At 35.7% G+C, this 25,153-nt stretch overlaps 1 protein-coding gene across 3 annotated transcripts in view; it reads left to right on the top strand.

The window, feature by feature from the left end:
- LOC150086503 (multiple PDZ domain protein-like) overlaps positions 1-25,153 on the top strand; it is a 431,516-nt gene that overhangs the window by 271,184 nt on the left and 135,179 nt on the right. For all 3 annotated transcript variants that reach the window (XR_016546894.1, XM_090372609.1, XM_090372607.1), the window contains exons 21-24: positions 5,610-5,744; positions 8,125-8,361; positions 9,365-9,464; positions 24,759-24,955. Coding sequence is in view for 2 of the 3 variants with exons in the window: in XM_090372609.1 (XP_090228735.1) it covers positions 5,610-5,744; positions 8,125-8,361; positions 9,365-9,464; positions 24,759-24,955 (669 nt within the window). In the remaining variant the exon portion in view is untranslated. The remainder of the gene's footprint in view (positions 1-5,609; positions 5,745-8,124; positions 8,362-9,364; positions 9,465-24,758; positions 24,956-25,153) is intronic.

Below are 25,153 nucleotides of genomic sequence, written 5' to 3'. Positions count from 1 at the left end.
ACCTTATGTTAACCCAGTATTCATAACAAAACTTATGTTATGGATAAAAAAGTATGTTAAACCATAAATAACATACAATAGAAAGTTCGTTTCTATGTCAAAGCATTTAAAATATTAGCTAAACAGTTAATCTTATAGAAAAGCACCATAATGACGATAGTCAAAAGTTAAAGCATATGCAATTTAATTAGTAACGAGAAGAGACAATTGGGGGAAACCAACACAACTGTCATTGATCATTATGACAAAATATATACATCAGGTAGTTAAATAACTAAGACACCTACTCAGACTGGTGTCAGGTTATGATCACGCACCTTGCTATTGCAGTGGCAGAGATACGTGATGTAATGGTCTTAAAAAAAAAAAAACATTAAAATAGCTATAGTAAAGTGCTAGTATAGCTATTTTAATGTTTTTTTTAGTGTCAAGTCTGCCATTGCATGGCAGACTTGACATCTTTAAAAAGTTCTTAGTTAAAATTATCACCAATGAGTATAAGCAATTGGTAGTACAACTACACTCAGTGTCAGTTCTTATTTTAGATAGTATTCGGTCACTTTCTGTTAACATCAATGATCAAAGTACAACTCTGTTTGATATAAGTCCCAAACCAGACGAGTCACATTCTAGAGACTGCAATAGGAATAAGGTCCAATTAGTCACATTCCATTATAAAACCATGCATTATAAGCTGATGGAACAATATCACTCAAATGCAGTCCTTGAGAGACAAACCAACAATAACTTAGACTTCACGCAGTTTTCAAGTCGATGTAATAGAAATCGACACCACTGAGCAGCCTGTAGCAATGCAAAACAAGCACAAATCAATATATTTGTGTTTCTGAACCATAAGACACAACATTGGATTGTAAAAATATATAATCTGATCTTTATGGTAAAGTCACCACCTAATTTATAGGTGAAAATTGACAGACTTAAATAGATAACAATTGACAGTCTTATGTACATACAGAAAGGATAGAGAGGAGAGGGACAGCAGTTATGCTCTTACTTAAGAAGCACATAAAATCTGAAGCAGTGCATCCAGTTGACATGGATGGCCAGGGCAACAATGAATCAGTTTAGTGTGATGTGAGCCCTGGGAAAGTAAAAATGAGAGTAGGACTCTGTTATAGGCTTAATGACTCTGATGTAGGCCAATAAATCAGAATATCTTATAATGGGGGATTTTAACTTTCCTGATATTGAATGGGGCTTTTGGATTGGTCACTTGCACATTATCAAGACTTTTGTGGATTTATTGGATGACTGTTTTCTACAGCAGCATGCTAGAGAGGCAACAAGAGGGAGTAATACTCTTGATCTGATAACCAGCAGTGATTATTCATGCATTAAGAATCTGCAGATAAATGAACGACTAGATGGGAGGGACAGTGTATTGATGTTGGATTTATTTAAAGATGTAACTGCTATTAAGGTTAAAGGGAAGGGTTTTTGTTTTCATAAAGTTGAATACAGTGGGACCAACTGATAATGTTACTATCAGAAAATTCTAAATGGGAAGCATTCAAGGAATTAATCATAGAAGCTACTAGGCTTTTCATACCAGTTAAGAAATCCTCTTCAAGGTATGCCTAAATGGTTGTCAGATGAACTAAGGAGACTTGTGGCAGAGAAGGAAAATGCATGGCATGCATATAAATTAACAGATAACACCTGTGGTAGATATAAGCTAGTCTGTAATCAAGTCACAAAGGAGGTTAGCAAGCTAAGGCAGATTACATGAAATCTTTGGAAAAGGATGTAAAGGAAAACAGCAAAGACTGGATAATGGCAAAAAGAAGTTTGCCTTTAGCCTTTAGGTGGTTGATTGCTGGAAAAAACTTCCATGTGTTGTGGAAGTTGATAATTTAAATGAATTCAAGGAAGAACTAGATAAACTATTGGAGGGAATGAATAGTTGAAATGTGAATTTTTTTTTTTTTGGGTGATATTATTAGCCATATGGTTGCAAGGAAGCCTGAGGCTTTTGCTGCACCAGCCAGAACCAAATTTCTGAGTTACTGTGTGTGTGTGTGTGTGTGAGTGAGAGAGAGTGAGAGAGAGAGAGAGAGAGAGAGAGAGAGAGAACAAGAATCAGAAGTGTGCACCTCTACCCAGCTCAGGTTTCATTCCTTTTTGGGTTCTTGGTGGGCAGGTAGGCATTGTGAAGACCTGAACAACTCATTGGCACAGTATATCCACAATATATGAGATTCAAGATGGTGCAGTAAGTAAAGTAGAGATTTTCTTCTACTTTACTAGGAAAGCTATAAAAAGTCATTGTATATGTTGAGCATGGCCTCTTTCTCAACATAGCTTTGAGCAAACTGTGTAGAATGTGTTTAGTGTCAAATGGCACCAGGGATTTCCCCCATCTCCACATAGTATACATTGTAGATGTGAAACAGAACACTGTCAAATCAATGCTAGATGTTTAAAGGTGTAAAGATCTTGTATATGTGTAGTGTCGTGTACCATTGTTCCTCTGATTATTTGGCCACTGGAACCCAATGTGAGCAAACTGGGTTTGCTACTTAGTGCAACCATCTCTTGGTGCAATACTAAGGCTACTCATGGTGAGGTGCTTCATGTTGAGTAACCTTGGTATTGCCCCACTCTAATTAAAAAAAAAAAAAATGCTCCAATGGAGAAGTAGTTGCTTTTTATTTAAAGTGTTTGCCATTACCCAAAATGGAGTTTTAATTTTGGACTAAAAAAAAAAATGCCAAATCTCAAAGTGCCTCTTATAGATAGTATGAGTAGATGAAAGCAAAAAGTTGGTGATCTTGTTTTCAATACTTTATCAGAACCCAGATCACCAATTTTTTTGCTACTTTTCATAAACCATAACAACAAAACCATAGTATGTGATTGAAGGATTCATTCACATACTGTGGATTAAATCTTTAAATCCACAGTATATGAGATGCAAGATGGTGCAGTAAGTAAAGTTGACATAATTGATTTAAGGGCAAAAAGTAAAGCTAAGAAAAAGAGTCATTTTACTTGTTTATCTCCTATCCGTAGGAGTTGCACAAATCCCCTGAATCCAAGGATGCTATCATAATTATGGCAAAAGGTTCTCTTACTTTTGCTGCTTCTTTTAATAGAATTGCAAAGATCCCATCAGCCCACTGGTGCCTTATTTACCTTTTATGTTATTTCTCTTCCACTTTCTTTTCATTATAACAAAATTTTTAGCTCCCAGTTGGTATACTTCTGGTATTCCTATCCTTGGAAACATTCTTTGTGTATGAACGTAGATGCAAAAATATTTATTTAATTTGTCAGCAGCTTGAACAGAATCATCAATAGCTGGGCCCTTCATAAAGCCTTGCTATTGATGTTAACAAGCAAAGTATTCTTTGCCTTCTTAGCCAAAAGCTTTTCACAATCTGTCTCCTTAACTGCTCTGTTCTCCTTGTTGACTTAATTGCAGACTAGTTTATACTTACTTTAGGTTGGTGTGCTCCCTGATACTTATAGTTTCCCCGTTGCAATTTTCTTCTCTGACACAACCTAATCAGTTCATCTCATATCCCTTTAGGTTTAAACCTTGAACAGTATCTCATAACTGGTATAAAGCACTTAGTAGCTTTATGATTTTTAAAAATTTTATAATTGATTTTTATATTTTAAATTTTAATTAATTTTTTTTAATTTTAAATTTTTTTCTACTTCGCTTACTGCACCTTCTTACACATTGTGGATATGTCTTGCCATTGGGTTGTTGGGATCTTCGCGATGCCACTGATGATCCACAAAGGATCAAAACCCAAGTATTGGTTTCTGCCTAATAGCGTTATATGAGGTTTACGATGCTATGCTGTTACCCAGTTCCAATATAATTTGGGAAACGTTTTCCCCCAAGTTATGTGGGAACCCTGTTATTTGTGTTTTTGAAAACTGGTGGACTTCAATAACAAACAAATGTGGCAAAAAAATGCACATATGCATTTAGTAGTAAGTCATATGGGCATTCCATGAAATTGCATTTCTAGTGTTGTATATGGTCTTTTCACTTCTATGGCATTAAGCTGCTATTGTGATCCAAGGTGTTAAAGAGATGCATAACTGATCAGAGGGGAGTTTGGAGAAGAAGAGAAACAAGGTTACCCTCAAGAATCCTGAAAAAAAAAAAAAAAAAAAAAAAAAAAACAGAAAGGAAGTAGATAGTAGAAGCAACCGATGCAATCAGTGAAGAAACTGGAATCACATAATTTACTGTACTTTTGATGAATGGATAAACCTGGAAAAGTTAATGAATTAATGTACATTTAGAGATGAAATGAGCATGAGTGTGTATCAGCATAGCTGCTTGGAGACACATACATGAGCAGAAGGCAGATATTTCATCTACTTAATATATTTATTAAATAATAGAAATTACAACACAAATTGGAGTGTTTATTTGTAAGACACATTAGAAGAACTTGTAAAAGACAATTGGAGTGCATGGCAGTTAATTTTTGGCTGAAAAAAATTAACTTTAATTTAATTTAATGGCAGTTCAAAATTTAAAAAAATTAATTCAATAAAATAAATAAATTAATTCAATAAAATAAATAAATTAATTCAATAAAATAAAATAAATTAATTAATTCAATAAAATAAAATACATAAATTAATTAATTTAAAAAGTTAAAAGATTTAATTGAATGATAGTTCACGATTGTTGGAATAGAATATAATATTTATCATTTCATTTAAAATATACTAGTGACCAATTTTTTATCATTTTATTGCTTTAGTTAAGAACTCTATAATGAAAAACAACATAAGTAACTATATTTTTTTTTTAATTAGGTAAGAGTCTGATGGAAAATGTTCATACTGTATTATTAAAGCTAATAATAGTACAAATAAAGTTTAACAAATTTCAAATGAAATTTTAGAAATGTAAAGGTGAGGATGGTATGACTATGAGGGGAAGAAAGGCAAGCATTATATTTTTATTTTATATACTTTATTATTTTATTTTTATGTATTTATTTTTTTTTTTGTGAAATGATTTTGGAGTTTTTCTGTAAAAACTTTTTTGGAGTTTTTCAAGGAAAACCTTTTCCCAAATTATATGGGAACTCTGTTGTTGGGCTTCCTGAAACATTGCATTAGGTTATTGATGGAAGAATGGGTAGAAAAAGTGGAGTTTAAAACTGAAGGACTTCTGTAATAAAAATAAATATAAATAAAAGTGATGAAAAACATAGATTGCGCATTTAGGAGTAATTCACGTGAGCATTCCAGTAATGTGTATCTTTAATATTGTGTATGGTCTTCAGCCAAGACAAGTTTTTCACTTCTGTAGCATTAAATTGATCAAATTACCAAAGCAGTTCTTATTGTGGGTGGGGGGATTGATGTCTACATTTTATGGAGCATTATAAGTAAAATTATATAATATATAAAATTCAAAATAAAATAAGTGAAGATCATATTTTTTGGATAATTAACTTTTTTTTATTTGTGTTTTTTTTTTTTTTCTTAGTACTAATTAATTTAGTAAGATATGGATATTATATTAATAGTATATGAAATAAATTGCATAGAGTCAGATGAATTGTCATTTTGATATATTTATCATTATTTTCTTGTATTAGCCACAGGAACCTGATACTTACTCTGCAAACCAAACAAAAAATAATACTCCTCCTGAAATGTTAGCAGCCACTATTGCAACTGAAACACAGAAGAAAGAAAAAGTGCCAATTAAGGACTCTCCAAAACAAATAAAAGTATGTATACAATGCTATGAAACTCTTAAATAAATAATGAATAATGGCTTTTTTCTTTTTTTTTTTTCTCTTCAGTATCCAAAAATAAAGGTGTTAATTTAAATATTTAGATCAAAGTCCATCAAAATGTAATAGGAAGTTTGGAATATGGTAGGGTGGTCTCCCTCTCTCTCTCTCCCTCCCTCCCTCCCTCTCCCTCTCTCTCTCTCCCTCCCTCCCTCCCTCTCCCTCTCTCTCTCTCCCTCCCTCTCTCCCTCTCTCTCTCTCTCTCTCTCTCTCTCTCTCTCTCTCTCTCTCTCTCTCTCTCTCTCTCTCTCTGTCTGTCTGTCTGTCTGTCTGTCTGTCTGTCTCTGTCTGTCTCTCTCTCTCTCTCTCTGTCTGTCTCATTCTATGCACAACTTCTGTGTACCATATGCAATTACAGAAGTATACTATACAATGTTGTGCAAAAAGGAAATTGTGGTTGGTCTTAAAGAAATCTGGTTAAAGTGAAATGAAGCAATATAACCACAGGAGTTTTATTCAGAGTAAGGAAAAACAATTCATTTAATGTATTAAAAATCATTTGTTATATTAAGGGATATAAGTATAAACAGGAAAAATAGAAATTTAGACTTAACATCATATGCTACAATCTCTTCTTTGAGGTCTTTGACTGTTGTAGAAAACCTGAAATTAACAAAATAGACTAATATGCAGCCTAGTTTGCCATTTTTTGAAAATCTCCTATGAAAATATGCATGGAAAGGTTACTGGCAAGAAAAACAGTGTTGAGTAATTGGCTAGGATTATCTGCTGTTCTAGTAAATTTTCAGAAAAGTTTGCAGATAGAGACTACAAGAATGTATTTTTTAGTATCTTGTTAATTTGAAAAGTCATTGTGTATAACTCAGTAGGTGTGAACAATTTGCATTAGAGAAAGCAAATACCTCAGCATCTCTACTAGTATCTCTTCCTAGCTGATACCTGAGACCTTATCCACTTTCATGCTCAGTAGTTTTTACTCTCTGTAATAACTATATCAGGGCGCCTGCGTAGCCAGGTGGGCAGGAGCTGCAGTGCGTAGCACACGCTTCTTGATTAGACTGGGGTTCGAGCCCGTGAGCCACCAAATATGGAGGATGCGGAAAGGTCAGGGAATGACCACCGCATATCCCCGGAGCAATATGGCCTTAGTTGCTAATGCTCCTAAAAACCAAATAACAACTATATCACTTATACTGCAGTGTGAACTATATCACTTATCCTGCAGTTTGTTGTCACACTAGCACAATATACTCTAGACTGAAAAAAGACTTGCAGCTGTGAGGATTGATGCAAAGTAGCTATTTAGCTCATCAGTCACACTGGCTGGATTATCTATGATTCTGCTATTTCCATTTCAAGGTTCTATCTAGTTTACTCTTTCCCATTAATATTTACATACAAGTTGTTCCTTGTATCCTTTCATGGCAATGTTAACTATGATTTCTCATATCAGATTTAATCTGCCTAATCCTCTCAGTGATTTTATTATAATTGAACTTATATATATCTGAGTCTCGTTCATTCTGTAACTAGCCCCCAGCCATGTTCTGTTCTATCAAGATCGATAAATCCTGTTTCATTTGTCTTGGCATTCTCCTTGTGCCCTGCTCCTGAATGGAATGAATGCACTCATAGCATTCCACATCGAAAGTTTTCATAAATCAGTTGTACTTTCCCTCCTGTGTTTTCCCCCCAAAGTATTAGTCCAAAAAACCTTTTAGTCCACAGTAATCCCCTTTCTTGAAATTCAAACCCTTATTCTTAACTCAATCTCATTTCACCATCCACTATAACTCTAGGACTCTGTAGTAAATTGCCACTAATATTTCCTATCACCATATTTGTAATATTACCTGGAACACTGGAGATGACCACATCATGGATATTCTTCTCCTTCCACCATTACTACTCACAACTGTTATGGTGATATAGATAACAGTCATTGAGTTTATTCAAAAAGTTTATCTTTTTTTGAATTAAGTTGTGCCCTGTCAATGTTTTTCAATCACTGAGTGGTAAGTTGAAATTTCCTATTACAAGGTACTCAGATTTACTTGCTGATAATCTAATTGCATATAGTATTTGCCTGATCAAGTTTAAGATAGAGTGACCTGATTAGAAGAGTAATTATTGTAGGTTATAGTACACTCCACACTTTCAGCTTTTCTTTGCAACTAATTATGCTCTTAATTTAATAGAAAGAAATACCTTCTACATAGATGATTTAAATAAATCTTATTAAAGCTTTTCTTGTGAGTACTTTTAATATAATGCTAGTATTCAGTCCTCTTAATACTAACATATTGCTTTCAAAAGAAAATTGTGATTTTAAAAGCAATTCTTTTTCTTCTAGGCTTCTTTAGTTAATGAATGGAACTCTCCAAGTGCATTGCTGCCAGAAGTGATTCAGCCAGGTTTGCCTAATGGCACTAAAGAAGAAACATTGAATCATTTTAATCATTTGGTAAACAGTTCGTTGAGTAATGACCAGACCCAATCACTCAAGCAAGAAACATCAGAAGAAGAGGAAGATGAGGAAGAAGAAATACAAGATTTACATGGAAAAGTTTATACCAAGAAAGGTGTAGAGGTAGGTGTGTATGTATGCTTAGTTTTTGTGCATGGCTTACACAAAATTCTAGTATCATTTATTATATAAATATAAAAAAATTTAATATCAATAACTCTCAGAAATTATCTTTAAATTTTTATTAATGAAAATTTTCAGATGTATCTAATGAATAAATATAGATTTATGATTTTCACAAGTAAGTTTAGCATAAACATAACTCAACGCTAAATCACTTTTCATTTGTAAGAAGTGATGTATTGCCTTGTTCAGTTTAATTTGATCATCACATGTGCCACTTATTATTTAAGACTCAGTAAACTTTGTCATGAGTGATGCAAGGTTAAGTAAGTCTGAATAAAGATTTCAGGATGCCTGAGAAGAGCAGACCAAAGAACATACTGTTTTCTCAAAGGTAATTTTCTATTGAAACCATTTTTTTGCTTACTATCCAAAATGGAAGGTGGGATTATGAGCACCTAAGTGTGTGTGTGTGTGTTCATAATAAGTTTTGGAAAGAGTGTTAAAAATATTCTGCGTGGGGTTCATTTTCCTGATAAGTGTAGTTTTCTTGCAGATTTTAATCAAGCATGTGTTATTCAAATATACAAATATTAATTTTTTCAGTTATAGACCCACCAGATTTAACAATATGCATTCAAAAGTCTGTTAGGTGCCTTTACTCATGTTTAGCCAAGTATAGTAACCATATGTGTTTTCAGCATTAAATAAGAAACATTTATTTGGACTTCTTATATTATGTTTTGATGGTATGTTTACACATTTGATTTTTGTAATAAAGATTTAACTTTTAATATCCTAATTTCAATGCAAATTTCAATGAAAAATACTGAAAAAAATAATTTTTTTTTTTTTTTTTTTAGTATTTTATTTTAGTCCAATCATAATTTTTATATAGATTTTAAGACTTCATATATAGCACATAGACATTGAATATTTGTGTTTTATTTTATTTTTTGCTTAGAAAAGTATAAAATTTCATTTTTATTTTTTGTGCTTTAAGATCGACCGTGCTAGTGCAGGTTTCGTAAAGCTTTCTCCGCAAGACAAGCAGATGTATCAAGAAGAAGAAGAAGAAGAAGATGAATTTGGATATACGTGGAGTGAGTATATAATATTTCACATGTTCTTCATATTTCATTTCAGCATGCCTTGAAAATGAATTTTTTTAGCTCTTACTTTTTAACCTCTTTTTTTTCTTTTTTTTTTTTAATGCTTATGTTGTCATAAAATATATAATTCAAAACTTCAGAAACCATAAAAATGTTAGGATTTTTTCAGTGTATAATTCTGGGTGTGTGGAAGAAGTATTAAATTCCACTAAATATTTTTAGTGTTATGTACTAAATAATATTTATTGAAATTTACAAATTGTACACTTAGTAAACTGACCCATTAATTTTAAGTCACAAAGATACTTAGACATCCGATAGTAGCACTGGCAGATCTGGAAAAAAATTACAGCAGGGGCTCCATTTTGTGCCTTATTTGTACACAAACAAGACACAAAATAATGCACAGAACAAAACAAATACTTCACTCAAACGTAATGTGACTGGCGGACATAGGCACACAGCTAAACTCTGAATTACTTTGAAGTAGAAGAAGAACTCTTTATTGCATACAAAAGGCACATGCCGTACACAATACCCTTCACGGCTACAACATTAAAGCATAATGTTTACTTATGCATGACCAGCAGTTTGGTCATGCATAAGTAAACATTATGCATGACCAAACTGCGAGATGCCTCAAACTAGAATGGCAATCACATCAGCATCTGTGTTGCCAACTGTAGTCAGTTGAAAATAGCTAGGATGCAATGCAAAAATACAGAAACCTATGTTAACAATTAAAAAAAAACTTTTTTTTCGAAAGGGGTTTTAAATGATTGGTGTATATTTAAAAAACTACAGGGGGCACGTGCCCCAATGCCCCTACCCTGAATCTGTCTGTGGATAGTAGTATGTGTTTGTTTTTAAACATAATGAGATAAATTAATTGCCTGTTATATTTGAACAATTAGGAAGAAATTAAGGTATACATAGTCAGTTTGTGGTGGTAAGTAGCTGAGCTGCATGATTAGAACTGAGATTAGCAAATTTATTATTTTGTTCAGCAGCAAAAGGAATAGTGTATGTGCTGTCTAAGTCAGCTGTTGTTATTAGAGATATAGTGTATTAGCATATAAAGCCATAGTGTTATGTGATGAATTTGAAGTGCTGATCAAGACATAAAAAGATGGATATTGTTGGGATATCAAAGACATGGTGTCACACAGATATAAGCAGTGCAGAATTGGAATTTTGGGAGTACAGAAAGGACAGACAGGGTAGGAAGGGAGGAGGGTTATGCTGTTAGTTAAGAAACACATAAAATCTAAGGAAGTGCATCCAGTTGACATGGGAGGACAGTGCAATGTTGAGTAGTTTGGTGTGACATAAACACTGGGAAAGGAAAAATGAGAATAGGAGTGTATTATAGGCCTAATGACTCTGATGAGTACAATGAACAATTGTGTAGAGAAATAGAGCCACTAAATCAGAATGTCTTGTAATGGGAGATTTTAACTTTCCAGATATAGACTGGAAAATGTGGGTTGGTCACTTGCACGTTAACAAGACTTTTGTGGATTTATCGGAGGATTATTTTCTACAGCAACATGTTCGAGGGGCAACCAGAGGGAGTAATACTCTTGATCTGATTATCAGCAGTGGTTCTTCATGCATTAACAATCTGCAGATAAAAGAACCACTATGTGGCAGTGATCATAGTGTATTGATATTGGATTTACTTAAAAAAAGAACCACTATGTGGCAGTGATCATAGTGTATTGATATTGGATTTACTTAAAGATGTAACTACTTCAAGGGTAAAGAGAAGGGTTTTTGCTTTCATAAAAGTGACTACAGTGGTCTCAGACAGTTTTTAAATTCTTTACAATGGGACCAACAGAAAATTCTAAATGGGAAGCATTCAAGGAAGAAATCTTGGAAGCAACAAGGCTTTTGTTCCAACTAAGAAATACTTTTCTAGGTTTAGGTCCAAGTGCATGTCAGATGATCTAATGAGGCTCATGGCAGAGAAGAAAAATGCATGGGATGCATATAAATTATCAGAAGATACAGAAACCTATAGCAGTTATAAGCTAGTCTGTAATGAAGTCACAAAGGAGGTTAGGCAAGCAAAGGCTGATTATGAGAAATCCTTGGCAAAGGATGCAAACAGAAACAACAAAGACTTCTTTACTTATGTAAACTCTAGAAGGAAGGAAGGAAGGGGATGAATCAGATTGGTCCACTTGATATTGGTGGCTCAACTGTTGATGATCCTGCTCAGATAACTTACAAGCTGAATGAGTATTTTGCATCTATGTTCACATGTGAGGAATTCTGTAATGAAGGGGAGGACAAAAGTTTACTAAACTCCAACTGGGAGCCAAATGATTTTGTAATAATGGACAGCAAAGTGGAGGAGAAATTTTTGAAGTTAAACAAAAAAAAAAAAAAAAAAAGCTATGAGAGCTAAGGTAAGCTCTTATAGCTTACCTTAGCTCTCATAATTATGGTTAAGGTAAGAATCCTTAGCCATAATTATGAGAGCATCCTTAGAGTCAGGGGAGGTCCCCATGGACTGAAGATGTGCAAATGTATCCACAATTCACAAAGGGGGTTCAAAGGGTGACAAAAATAATTATAGCCCTGGTTGGTGGATTTCTGTTCCGGGGAAAATAATGGACTCACTGGTTAACAAAGTGTTGCAGGATCACCTGCAACACTTTGTTAACAAGACAAGACTGCAGTAATAGTTCATACACAGCATGGATTTGTTAAGGGTGGGCTTGTCTGACCAATTTGATTGTATAATACAATGTGGTCGCCAAGGAACTGGATGCAAAAAATAATTTTGATATCATATAACTCACATTTCAGGAAAGCTTTTGATACTGTTGCACTTGGAATACTGCTGTACAAATTTGAATGGTATGGCATTAAGGACAAGTTGCTACAATGGATAAAGGGATGGTTGAGTGGGAGACTACAGAGAGTGGTAATAAATGAGAACTGCTCTATGTAGTCTAATGGTATCAGTGGAGTCCCCCAGTGTTCAGTGCTGGGCCCGTTGTTGTTCTGTGTGTTTATCAGTGATATCGATGAAGGTATATCAGGCTTAACATCCAAATGCAGATGATACAAAGGTTGGTAGGGTTGTTAATGACAGTAAAGACAGTATGCTCCTGCAACAGGATCTAGAAAAGTTAGGTAGATAGGCTGAGAAGTGGCAACTGAAGTTTAACATTGACAAATGCAAAGTACTGCATATGGGTAGTAGTAACCCAAGATAAATGTACCAACTGTGTGGTACTACACTCAGGGAAGTGGAGAATGAAAAAGACCTCAGAATAATTGTGCAGTCAGATATGAAGTTCTCTGAGCAGTGCAGATGGGCTACCAGAGCAGGTCATGGAGTCTTGTCAATGATATATAGAAATTTTGATAGCAGAGACAAGGTGATTATCCCTTTGTATAAGGCAATGGTCAGGCCACACCTTGAGTACTGCATACAGGTGTGGAGGAATCATTTTAGGAAGGATGTAGGGTTGCTAGAACGAGTACAGAGAAGGGCAACATGATGGATGAGAGGAACAAAGGGGTGCTCTTTCTAAGAGCAGCTTAAGTTCTACAAGTTGCAGCATCTGGAGACTAGGCACCTGTGAGGTGGTCTGATTGAGGTGTACTAGGTCTTGAATGGTTTGAGCAGGCTCAATGCTGATGAGATTCTTCTGCTTGCTCAAGTACCTGAGGGAGCATAGATTCAAATTGAGGAAAGACAGTTGTAGAATAGATGTGCAGAAATTTTCCTTTAGCCAGAGGGTAGTTGATTGCTGGAACAGACTTCCATCTATTGTTGTGGAAGTTGATAGCTTAAATAAATTTAAGGCTGAACTAGACAAACATTTGAAGTGACCGGATGGGAGAAAGGGGTTTTTTTTTTTTTTTTTTTTCTCTCTTTGGCTGATGCTGTATAAGCTTGCTTTATTGCATCATATGCCTCAACGAATGCATTTTCACAAGCCAATTTCATGCTGTGTGTGCTGAGAAATCTGGGAATAACTTATAGGGAAAAAATCTTATTCCTTCTGCTTAAGATCAGCTAACTTCAGCCTTGATTAAAGTGGGCTTTAAGAACTCCTCATTCCTCTGATTTTGTTTGAACTTCTCCAGACCTCTCAGAATGAGTGACACATAGCAAGACCGCTATATCGTCATGGTGAACATTCAGTTAGCATGTGTGTCACCAACTTTATGTGAATCCTTGTATAGACTGGATTAATCCTCTTTGTGTGGAAAAGCCACAAGAAAGCTTGATTTTTTTTTCTTTTACTTTAATTTTAGCACAGTATACTTATGTAGTTTAGTTGTCATTATAAAACAAATCGATATTTTTTGGATACATTTTTTTAGTTGTAGTTTGCAAATGCTTTGGTAATAATAGTAAAACTGCTTTAAATTAATTTTAATTAATTTATTTATTTATTACCTTAAAATATAAGATAATAATTTTAAGTTACAGACTTAAAATTATATATGTATTACACTAGTAGTCATGGTGATTTAGGAGACTATTAAAGCTAAAAATAAGGTATAAAAAATAACTCTTCTCTTCTTCAAGTAATCTAATAGCTTAGAAAGTGGAAAAAATAAGAATTAGACAGAAAAAATATTATGTGAAAAAGGTAACAAAAATATAGTTGTTCTGCATGATCACCTTTTGCTTGCTTACATAATCCTCATATAAAATTTTAGTGTTCAAGGGATGTAATATGATATGCCCATGCATACTCTTTAACTATATAATATCGGTGTGTAGATACACCATAGACAACTCTTAAGAAACTACAGAGTAGTTGTTGTAGGCATCATTTGCTCTTTCTCATATTGTGCTCTGCCTTCACAACGAGTTGCCATGATATTGCACTACCTCGAATAAGTAAAGCTTCACTAATAGAGAAGACTATTGTTACTTATTCTCAGTGAGTACCACCACCCAGACATGTTTCAAGGCTATTGGCCTATCATCAGTGGGTGGGCAGGTACCCTAGTATTGCAGACATGACGACCCAGAAAGAGCAAATGATGCCTACAACAACTACTTTGTAGTTTCTTAAGAGTTGTCTATGGTGTATCTACACACCGATATTATATAGATATTAAACTCTTAATGTATTATGCCTTGCGTATTTAGTTATTTTAAATACTCTTTAACTTATAAACATGATAATGTTAAGCATTTATAAGGCTCCGTTGGGGCTTAGAGGGGAACAGGTATCCTGTGTGTTATCAGATACTCAGCCTAAAACACTGATGGATCCAATATCTCTCTATTACAGAAGATTTAGGAGAAGTCCGGTTGGCCTGCCTCCCTAAAATCCACTCATGCACACCTTCTCGATGGTAAGCCCTGTTGCGTCACTTAGGTGGCAACGAACGTGTAGAGTGGTTCTCTTCAAGACGCCTGGTCAGCGTGAAGAGGAAAAGACCAAACCCTCCAGCAATGAGAGCACAACAATACAAATGGCCCTCAGTCCCCAGCAGCTTTCACTCTCCCTCTTACGGCAGCGAGAGGATCAGAGTGGAAGCAGAGGGTGCTAAGAATCTCTGGGTACGACCAGGCTGCCATGCACGGAAATTGAACTTGGCCTGTTATAACGTACGATCACTCATCGGTGAAGACAGGATATTAGAGCTGGAAAAGGAATTAGAAAATGTGAATTGGAATATCATCGGTTTGGCTGAAACAAGAAGAAGAAATAAATCACTTATAAGTTTATCAAGTGGAAATCTGCTGTACACCAATGGAAACAGTGAAAGGAGTGAAGGTGGAGTTGGGTTTCTGGTCCATAAAGATTTTAAAAACAACATTTTGGAATTCAAAAGTACATCACCAAGGGTGTCAAGACTAATACTCAAGATTTCTAAGAGGTACAAGCTAAAGATTATAATGATTTATGCACCAACATCGAGCCATGATGATGAAGAGGTTGAAGGAATGTACACTGAAATTGAGAGTCTTCTAGATGAGCAGAAAACCCACTACACTGTTATTATGGGGGACTTCAATGCTAAGGTTGGAAAAAGGCAAAACAGCGCAGAAAGAGGAACTATAGGAAATTTTGGAATTGGTGAAAGAAATAAAAGAGGTGAAAGACTTGTGGAATTTGCAGAATCTCAAGGAATGTCAGTAATGAACACTTTTTTCAAGAAAAGGGTGAACAGAAAGTGGACATGGAAGAGTCCAAATGGATTGACAACTAATGAAATCGACTTCATCCTCACTAACAGAAGATATATTGTGACTGATGTTACCGTCCTGAATAAGGTAAATGTTGGAAGTGATCACAGAATGGTAAGATGTACACTTGATATAGATGTAGGAAAGGAAAGGAAAAAACTGACTCGAGTAAATAATACAAAGGTCTTTGAGATAACAGAAGAGGAGAAAAAGCAGTACGTACTGGAACTTAAGAACAAGTATGAGCTTCTGCAGACTGCTGAGGACCAAGATATCGACGAGGAATATTACAACTTTTTGAAAGTGATAAAGCCCAAGAAACCTATAGGGAAACAGAAATCCAAAGAAGAAAAAATTAGTCAAGAAACACTTGTCATGATGAACCAAAGACGACAAATGAAGAGCAAGAAAAACACTGACAGGGAGAAAATTGAGTATACTGAGTTATGCAAAGCCATTAGAAAGAGACTCAGAGAGGACATAAGAAGATTTAACACAAGAAAAGTAGAACAAGCATTAAGGGAAAACAAAGGATTTAAATCAGCATCCATGAGCAGTAATACAGAAAGACAAATGACACTGAAACTGAAGAATAGCGATGGTGTACTTATAAACAGCAGAGAAGGCATAATTCAAATAGCAGAAGACTACTATAGAGAATTATACAAGGAGCGAGGGAATGATACCAGCAGTGGGGAAGATGGATTGCAAAGTAGCAATACATACGACATACCCGATATTCTTCCTGATGAGGTAGAACATGCATTGAAGAAAATGAAGAATCGGAAAGCCCTGGGGGAAGATGAAGTTACTGTAGAGTTGTTAAAATTGGGAGGAAGAGACATAACACAAAAACTGGCAAGGCTCTTCACAAAGTGCATTAGAAAAGGTGCGATACCTAAGCAGTGGAATAATGCAATCATAGTTTTGCTGCATAAGAAAGGAGATAAATCAGAAATTGGAAATTATAGACCAATTAGCTTGTTATCCCATATCTACAAGTTGTTCACAAGGGTCATTACTAACAGATTAGAAAGAATACTTGATGAGAATCAACCGAAAGAGCAAGCTGGCTTTAGGACAGGATTCTCAACTATGGATCACCTTCATGTAATATCACAGCTAATGGAGAAAGCAAATGAATATAAAACACCATTATGCCTGGCATTTGTGGATTATGAAAAGGCATTTGACTCCATACAGCATAAGACAATGTTTCGGGCACTGGAAAGACAAGGTATAGATACTCCGTATATTATGATTTTGAAGAAAATATATGAGAGTGCTACATCCTTTATTAGACTAGACAAAGACAGTAGCAAATTTAAAATCGAGAAAGGAGTTCGACAAGGAGACACAATATCTCCGAAGCTGTTTACTGCTGCCCTTGAGGAAGCTTTCAAAAGATTAGACTGGTCGCAGAAAGGAGTCAATGTGAACGGAGAGTACCTAAACCATTTACGATTTGCAGATGACATTGTGGTCATAAGCCACGATCCCAAAGAATTAGAGGAAAATCTTAATCAGTTATGCGCAGTTAGTAAGGATTTTGGACTAAAGATGAATATGGCTAAAACAAAAGTAATGATGAACAAGTATGCCACGGAAAGGGAAATAATGATTGAAGGAGCAGTAATTGAAAAGGTGGAGTCATATACTTATCTGGGACAAGTTATTAGCTGTAATAATGATAAATGGCTGGAAGTCAAGAGAAGAATAAATTTTGGATGGATAGCATTCAGGAAATATAGTCACATACTGAAGAGCAATATCCCAGTTTGCCTGAAACGTAAAATAATGAATCAATGTATACTCCCCACCATGACTTATGGAAGTGAAACTTGGGCACTCACCAAAAGAATGGAAGAGAAGCTAAGAACTACACAGCGAAGAATGGAACAAATTATATTGGGAATCAGACTGTTAGATAAGAAGAGAAACACATGGATTAGGCAGCAAACTCAAGTAAAGGACATTCTTATCTTATCAAAACTAAAGAACTAAAATGGTCGTGGGCAGGACACATAGCTCGAAGACATGATGACAGATGGACTAAGAAAATAACAGAATGGTACCCAAGAGGAGCTAGAAGAAAACCTGGAAGACAAAGGCAGAGATGGATAGATGAAATTCATGAGTTTTTGAGTAGTAAATGGATGGCCAGTGCTCAAAACAGAAGGAACTGGAAAGTTGCTGGAGAGGCCTTCATCCTGCAGTGGATTGAAAATGGCTGATGATGATGATGATGATGACTCCGTTTCCTACAGCTTAGGCTATTTTCTTGAAAGTTTTAGTGTAGTTGCTTCATACTCATGGCCTGTAATTTAATTTATAACTCTGTTTTAATTCTCCCTCTCTCCCTCCAGATTTGGCCTTAAAGAATTAACTTATATATTTATATATCAATTTGCCAAGAGTGTGTTCTCATAGAAAACTGAAATGGTATGGTCTGAATTGGGATGATATGCCACCCTGACAAGGTGTAATATTCATATTTCAGTGATTATCTCTTTTGTTATAAAGTAGCAAGTCTAGCTAAGTGTAAAGCAGAATTGGAAGATTACCATATGAAAAATATAAATGGTTAGAAGATCCTATTTTACTTTAATTATCATTATTTTATTAATTTATTTTTTGTTGATACAGGAAAAAGTTTGTTTCCTTGTATCTTTTGACCTTACTAATACAAGTATTCATATCTTTGCTAATTCTTATTTTTTACACTTTCTAAGCAATTAGATTACTTAAGGGCAAGAAAAATTATGTATTTTTTAATACTTTATATTTTGCGTATTTTTACTTTGTACCCATATTACGTACCTTTACCCTTCTTCCACATCCTTCCCTGCCCCCAAATCTCCACAACAGTACCAGTTGCAACATAACATTGAGAAAAAGGCAGAACTTGGGATTAAACTTCAAATTGTCTGCTGTTCTGCCTGGACTATAGGAGGGAATGCATAATAAGTCTTCTCAATCAATTTGGTCCTGGGAACTCATGGGGTAGAATTCTTCTCAGTATGGGCTGTGCTTGTGAACAGGAGAGACTGGGGATGGAATATACTTAAATAGAAGGGGTGTAAGAATATTTGCTGATCTGATGCTATCAAGGCAGTCTTAGGTGAGTTGGGAAACTACTAGCTTGGGAAATACATAGACCAATAGATTAATAGCAGCCACAGCCAGGAGTATATAATTGATTCTTGCACTGCCTCTATTGGGACCAGCAGCCTGGAAAGCAAGATGTTAAGGATTACAAATCTGGCTGTGGGGGGGAGGATTTCCTCATGGAACAAACCTAGTAGACTTCCAGAATAATGGCACCTTTGGGGATTCAAAGTGCCATTATTTCAATTTTTCCGTTATCTAGAAAGTTTTATTTTTAATATATTTAATGCAGAAATAATGAGGCTAAATAAGAAATAGTGAGATTAAGAATTCAACTTTATTAGCTGCACATAAAAAACATAAACATCTTGATGATCCAGTGTAATATTCTGCCATTAATACACTCCTACTTATGCCTGGTTCTATTTTATTTTTTATATCAAGTTTAGACTGCACTGATAGCACAGTGGTATCATCACTGGGTGGAAAAAGTCTGGGTTTGAATCCCATTGATGATGCAAGGAACTTTTATGGGCTTTTCTCACTCTGTGGCTGAGTCAGGTATAAACATATTTAGGCTGTCAACTTCCATAATAAAGGATGTCTGTTCCACCAACCAACTACCCGCTGGCTAAAGGCAAACTTTCGCACATCTATCCTACATCTGTCTTTCCTCAGTTTGAATTTATGCTCTCTCAGATGATTATTCTGAGCAAGAGGAAGAATTCCATCAGCATTGAACATGCTCAAACCATTCAAGACTTTATACACCTCAATCAGATCACCTTGCAGGTGCCTAGTCTCCAAACACTCTAATTTGCAAAATTTAAGCCTTTCTTCGTAAGAGCAACCCTTTGTTCCATTCACTAATCTTGTTGCCCTTCTCTGTACTTGTTCCAACAGCTCTACATCCTTCTTAAAATGAGGCCTCAGACCTGTATACAGTACTCAAGGTGTGGCCTGACCATTGCCTGCATTATACAAGGGGATAATCACCTCCTTATCCCTGCTAGAAAAATTCCTGTATATAATTGACAAGAAGCTATGAGCTACTATTGCAGCTCGTCTGCACTGTTCTGCACAATTACCCCCAGGTCCTTTTCATTCTCTACCACTGTCAGTGTAGTACCACAGAGTTGATACGTCACTCTGGAGTTGTTGCTTCCCATCTGCTCAACTTTTCTAGATCCTGTTGCAGCAGCGTACTGTCATTAGTATCCTTAACAACCCTGCCAACCTTTGTATTGTCTGCAAACTTGGACATTAAGCTTGATATACCATCATCAATATCATTTATAAATAGAGAAAACAACAATGGACCAAACACTGAACCCTGAGGGACTCCACTAATAACATTAGTCCATGATGAGCAGTGTCCATTGATTACCACTCTGTCTTCTCCCACTCAACCATCCCTTTATCAAAAGCAGCAATTTGCCTCCAATGCCACACTGTGCAATTTGTGCAGCAGTCTTCCATGTGCAACAGTATCAAAAGCCTTTCTAAGATCCAAATGCAGTCAGTCCTCGTATAACACGTGTTTACACTACACAAATTCGATCATACAAGATTTATAAATAGGGGAACGATATCTTATATAACACTAACCGAATTCGCTTATGCACGATTCGCCTTTGTGTTTACAAGAAATGGCAGTCGAACGCGGAATCACCCCAACTGAGCGCAACACGATAGGAATGAAGAGAAGATTCTGAAAATGTATTTGTTTTTTATATCAATGAAGGGGGAAACCCATTTCGCCATAATAACGTAAAAACCAACACAATTCCAGCTATCGGTATAATCACAAATGCAATTAGATCGAGTTTACTACCAGTTTATAACAGATTCCACTCGCAGAAACGCAACTGGAAATTGTTTTATGGTAGTAACCCCTAGAAATGTGCTTTAGTAAAATGTGAGGTGTTAATAGTGTATCTCTGCCTTTACGGTGTTGTATATTCAGTTGCTAAATGCGCGTGCAGCTTTGTTTATGTGTATCAAGCGTGCCTCCTCATTTTGTAATTGTGTTTTATTCCCTAAAAATGAGTAAAATACTTAAAAGGTGTGAAAAGGAAGTGTCCTGGTGAAGACACTGCAGATTCACAGAGAAAAACAAAAGCAATATCGATAAACAGAGGCGGACTGGGTCAAAAATTCTTACCCGGGAAAATTTATAGTGGCCTCATAATATGGTTTATGGCCAGTCCGCCTCTGTCGATACAGAAAAAATATGAAATTGTGAAACGCTTTGAGCGAAATGAAAGACCATGTGATATTGCACGTGCTACAGACCTAAATGAGGCAACGCCGAGAATTACGAAGAATGCAGCATAAAAACAACTTTCGTAGCAGGAACAACTCAAAGTGTAATTAAAATCCATTAGACTAAGACACAAAGAATTGGAAGAGACATGGAACGGTTGTCATCTGTTTGCATAGAAAATCAAACAAAAAAGTTTGCTTACGATAGAAGCAAAAGCATTAGTAATATTTTATTACATAATAGTCGTAATAAAATACTTACGTATTACTTAAAATACTTAAGTAATTAAAATGCTTACGTATTACGTATTTTATTACGTATAATAATAAATAATCGTAATAAAATATTTACGTATTTTATTACAATTATTTATTGTGTTTGGTAATGTTTTGGTTACAAATATGTGTTCAATCTTGGGTGGTCGGCACCTAACCCTATTTTTCCCATAGGGCCTGTTGTTTATATTGCACGATTTTGCATTGCATGAGGGTTTCTAGCAACACAACTATCGTGCTATACGAGGACTGACTGTATATGATATCGAAGTTATTCCCTGTGTCCAGTTCCTTTGTGACCACATCATAGTATCCAATCAAATTTTTCGGGCAAGACTTTCCCTTAACAAAACCATGCTGTGTCCGAGCTATAACTGAAGTCTTGTCTAGATGATCCTGCAGTGCTTCTTTAACCAGTGCCTCCATTAATTTTCCTGGAACAGAAGTTAAACTAACAGGTCTATAATTACTTATGTTGCCCTTTGATCCTCCTTTGTCACATTTGCACATCTCCAGTCCATGGATACCTCCCCTGAATCCAAAGAAGCTCTCATAATTATGGCTAAGGGTTTGCTTACTTCCTTTGCTGCCTCCTTTAATATAACTGGATGGATCCCATCCACCCCAGGTGCCTTTCTTGTGTTTATCTTCAACAATTTCTCCTCCACTTTCCTCTCAGTTATTACAAAATCATCTAGCTCACTGCCAGAGTTTAACTCACCTCTGGCATTCCCCTCCCTGAATAACTCCTCATGGGTGAATGTAGATGCAAAATACTCATTTAGTTTGTTAGCCACCTGAGCAGAATCATCAACAGTTGAACCATCAATATCCAGTGGACCAATCTGATTCATCCCTTTCCTTCTAGAGTTTACATAGGTAAAGAACTCTGTTTTTCTTTGCATCCTTTGCCAAGGATTTCTCACAATCTGCCTTTGCCTGCCTAACCTCCTTTGTAACTTGGTTACAGACCAGCTTATATCTATCATAGGCTTCCATGTCACCCATTAATTTATATGTATCCCATGCATTTTTCTTCTCTGCCATAAGTCTCATTAGTTCATCTGACATCCATTTAGGCCTAAACCTTGAACAATATTTCTTAGTTGGTATGCAAAGCCTAGTAGCTTCCAAGATAAATTCTTTGAATGCTTCCCATTTTGAATTTGCTGTTGGTAACATCATCAGTTGGTCCCACTGTACAGAATTTAAATTTGTCTCAGACCACCGTAGTCGCCTTTACGAAAGCAAAAACCCTTCCCTTTACCTTTGATGGTAGTTACCTCTTTGAGTAAATCCTGCTTCAGCACACTTTGATCACTGCCACCTAGTGGTTCCTTTATCTGCAGATTCTTAATGCATGAAGAATCACTACTGATAATCAGATCAAGAGTATTACTCCCTCTGGTTGCTTCCCGAACATGCTGATGTAGAAAACAATCACCTAATAAATCCACAAAAGCCTTGCTAGTGTGTGAGTGACGAACCCACAAATTTCAGTCAATATCTGGGAAATTAAAATCCCCCATTATAAGACTCTCTGATTTACTAGTCCATTCTATTTCCTTGTACAGTTTATTATACTCATCAGAGTCATTAGGCCTGTGGCACACTCCTACTCTCAATTTTGATCTCCCGATGCTTATGTCACACCACACATGACTCGACACTGCACTGTCCCGCAATGTCGACTGGCTTCACTTCCTTGGATTTTGTGTTTCTTAACTAATAGCAATCCCTCCTCCCTTCCTGTTCTGTCTATCCTTCCTGTACACTCCCAAAATTCCAGTTCTGCATTCCTTATATCTGTGTGACACCATGTCTCTGATATCCCAACAATATCTGCCTTTGATGTTTTGAGCAATACCTCAAATTCGTCAAATTTATTTACCAAACTCCTAGCATTGGTGTACATGCAAGTATACATGCACATATTCCTATTCTTAGCTACCCTAACACAACCCATATGTTTCTTTGTACCGCAGTGACTCCCAGCAATCTCTGAAATACCCTGCATCTTGTTTTCCAGGCTGCTGCTCATTCCAATAGAAGCAGTGCAAGAATCACTTTCACCTCTGCCAGTGGCTACTGTTAATCTATTAGTTCTTGTATCCCCCCCAAGCTAGCAGTTTTCCGACCCACCTAACACTGCCTCGATAGCATCAGCAAATATTCTTGCACCCTTTCTATTTAAGTGTATCCCATCCCTGTAGAAGCAGTCTCTCCTGTTAACAAGTACAGACCAGGCTTTAAAAAACGCTACCCCTTGAGCCTTGCACAATCTTTCCAGGGCCAAATTGATCGACAAGGCTCTCATCATATACCCCCTTCTATCGTGTCTGGGCAGAATTGCAGACACTTTCAAATTCAACCCTAATTCACAGCTTTTTTTCAACAGTGTCCTGTACTTGTTAAGTAATTCTGCCAGTCTCCTACTCTTAATATCATTTGTGCCAACGTGTACAACAATATCACCTTTTGTGCCCTTAAAAGGTGATATCCGCTCTACAACGGCTTCAACCTTTGCCCCTGGCAGACATACCCTGGTCCTGTTCCACCTATCCTTTTTTATGTAGCATGTTCCCTGTTTCTCTGACAATAGAGTCACCAACAACTACTAGTTCCTGTGGGAAAATATCTTGCATACTGCATAGAAGTCTTCATGCCTCATTTTAGGAAGAATGCGGATCTGTTGGAATGGGTTCAGAAAAGGCCCACAAGATTAGTGAGGGGATCAAATGGATACTTTTACCAAGAAAGACTTCAAATTGCAAATTCTGCAAATTGCAATATCTGGAAACTACACCTGCAAGGAGATCTGACTGAGGTATTTAAAGCTTTGAATGGATTGAGCAAGAGTAAAGGATGCCATTAGCACTGAGCTTACACAATGCATTCAAAGCCTTAAATTTAAGGGAGGTTGGTTGCAAGATAGATATTTATGTTGAGCCAATGGGTAGTTGATTGTTGTAAAAGACTTCTGCCTGGCTTTGTGGAAGTTGATGATTTGAATGCATTTAAAGAAGGACTATACAAATTTAGTAGAGGAGATGGATAGGCAATTGGGTGAAAGTGTTTTTTTTTCTACAGTGGTGTTATAAGCTTGCTTCCATACATCACCACTATTTTTTTTCACCACTAATAATACTACTGCTAATAAATACTTTTGCTGGTTCCTTGTTTCATAGATCAGGATTGTAGTATGATTATAGAGCTTAATTCCCACAGATTTTATAACAGCTTTATCTCCTTTATTAATTTCCATTAAATTTATCATTTTAATTTTATAATTTTTTCAGTTTTCTACTTAAGTTTAGTTTTATTAATGGATTATTAATTCATGTTTTTATATACCAGTACTAAATTTGTTTCCTGATTACAACGTTTTACTTTGTAGTTTTTAAGTTTTATATACTGTGTAATAATAATGCCCACAATGTTTTTCTCACACCTAGAAAAAATTCAGAAAAAATATGGCAACCTAAAAGGAAAACTGTTATTAGTTCAGCTAGAAAAGGGAACTGTTGGCCTTGGCTTAAGCTTAGCGGGAAACAGAGATCGTTCAAAAATGAGTGTACTGGTTTGTGGTTTGCATCCTAATGGTAATGCTGCTAGAGATGGAAATGTTAAAATTGGTGATGAACTACTAGAGGTATGTATGCCCTTTTGCAATGCAGAAATATGTTTGATATTTTTTATAATTATATATCACATAATTATAAAAAAATATTTATTATAAAAATTCTTATTAAAATTTAATTTTTTAATTATGTCTAATGTCTAGAGGATCTCAGAAAAAATAATTGTTATGGGGATTGAGGAAGGGGAGGGGGGGGAGAGAGAGAGAGAT

The sequence above is a fragment of the Mastigoproctus giganteus genome, chromosome 4 (genome assembly GCF_048544385.1).
Source record: "Mastigoproctus giganteus isolate SK-2022 chromosome 4, ASM4854438v1, whole genome shotgun sequence".
In the NCBI taxonomy this organism is placed as follows: Eukaryota; Metazoa; Arthropoda; class Arachnida; order Uropygi; family Thelyphonidae; genus Mastigoproctus; species Mastigoproctus giganteus.
Note: the sequence above shows the minus strand (reverse complement) of the source record. Positions and strands in the feature narration are given on the sequence as shown.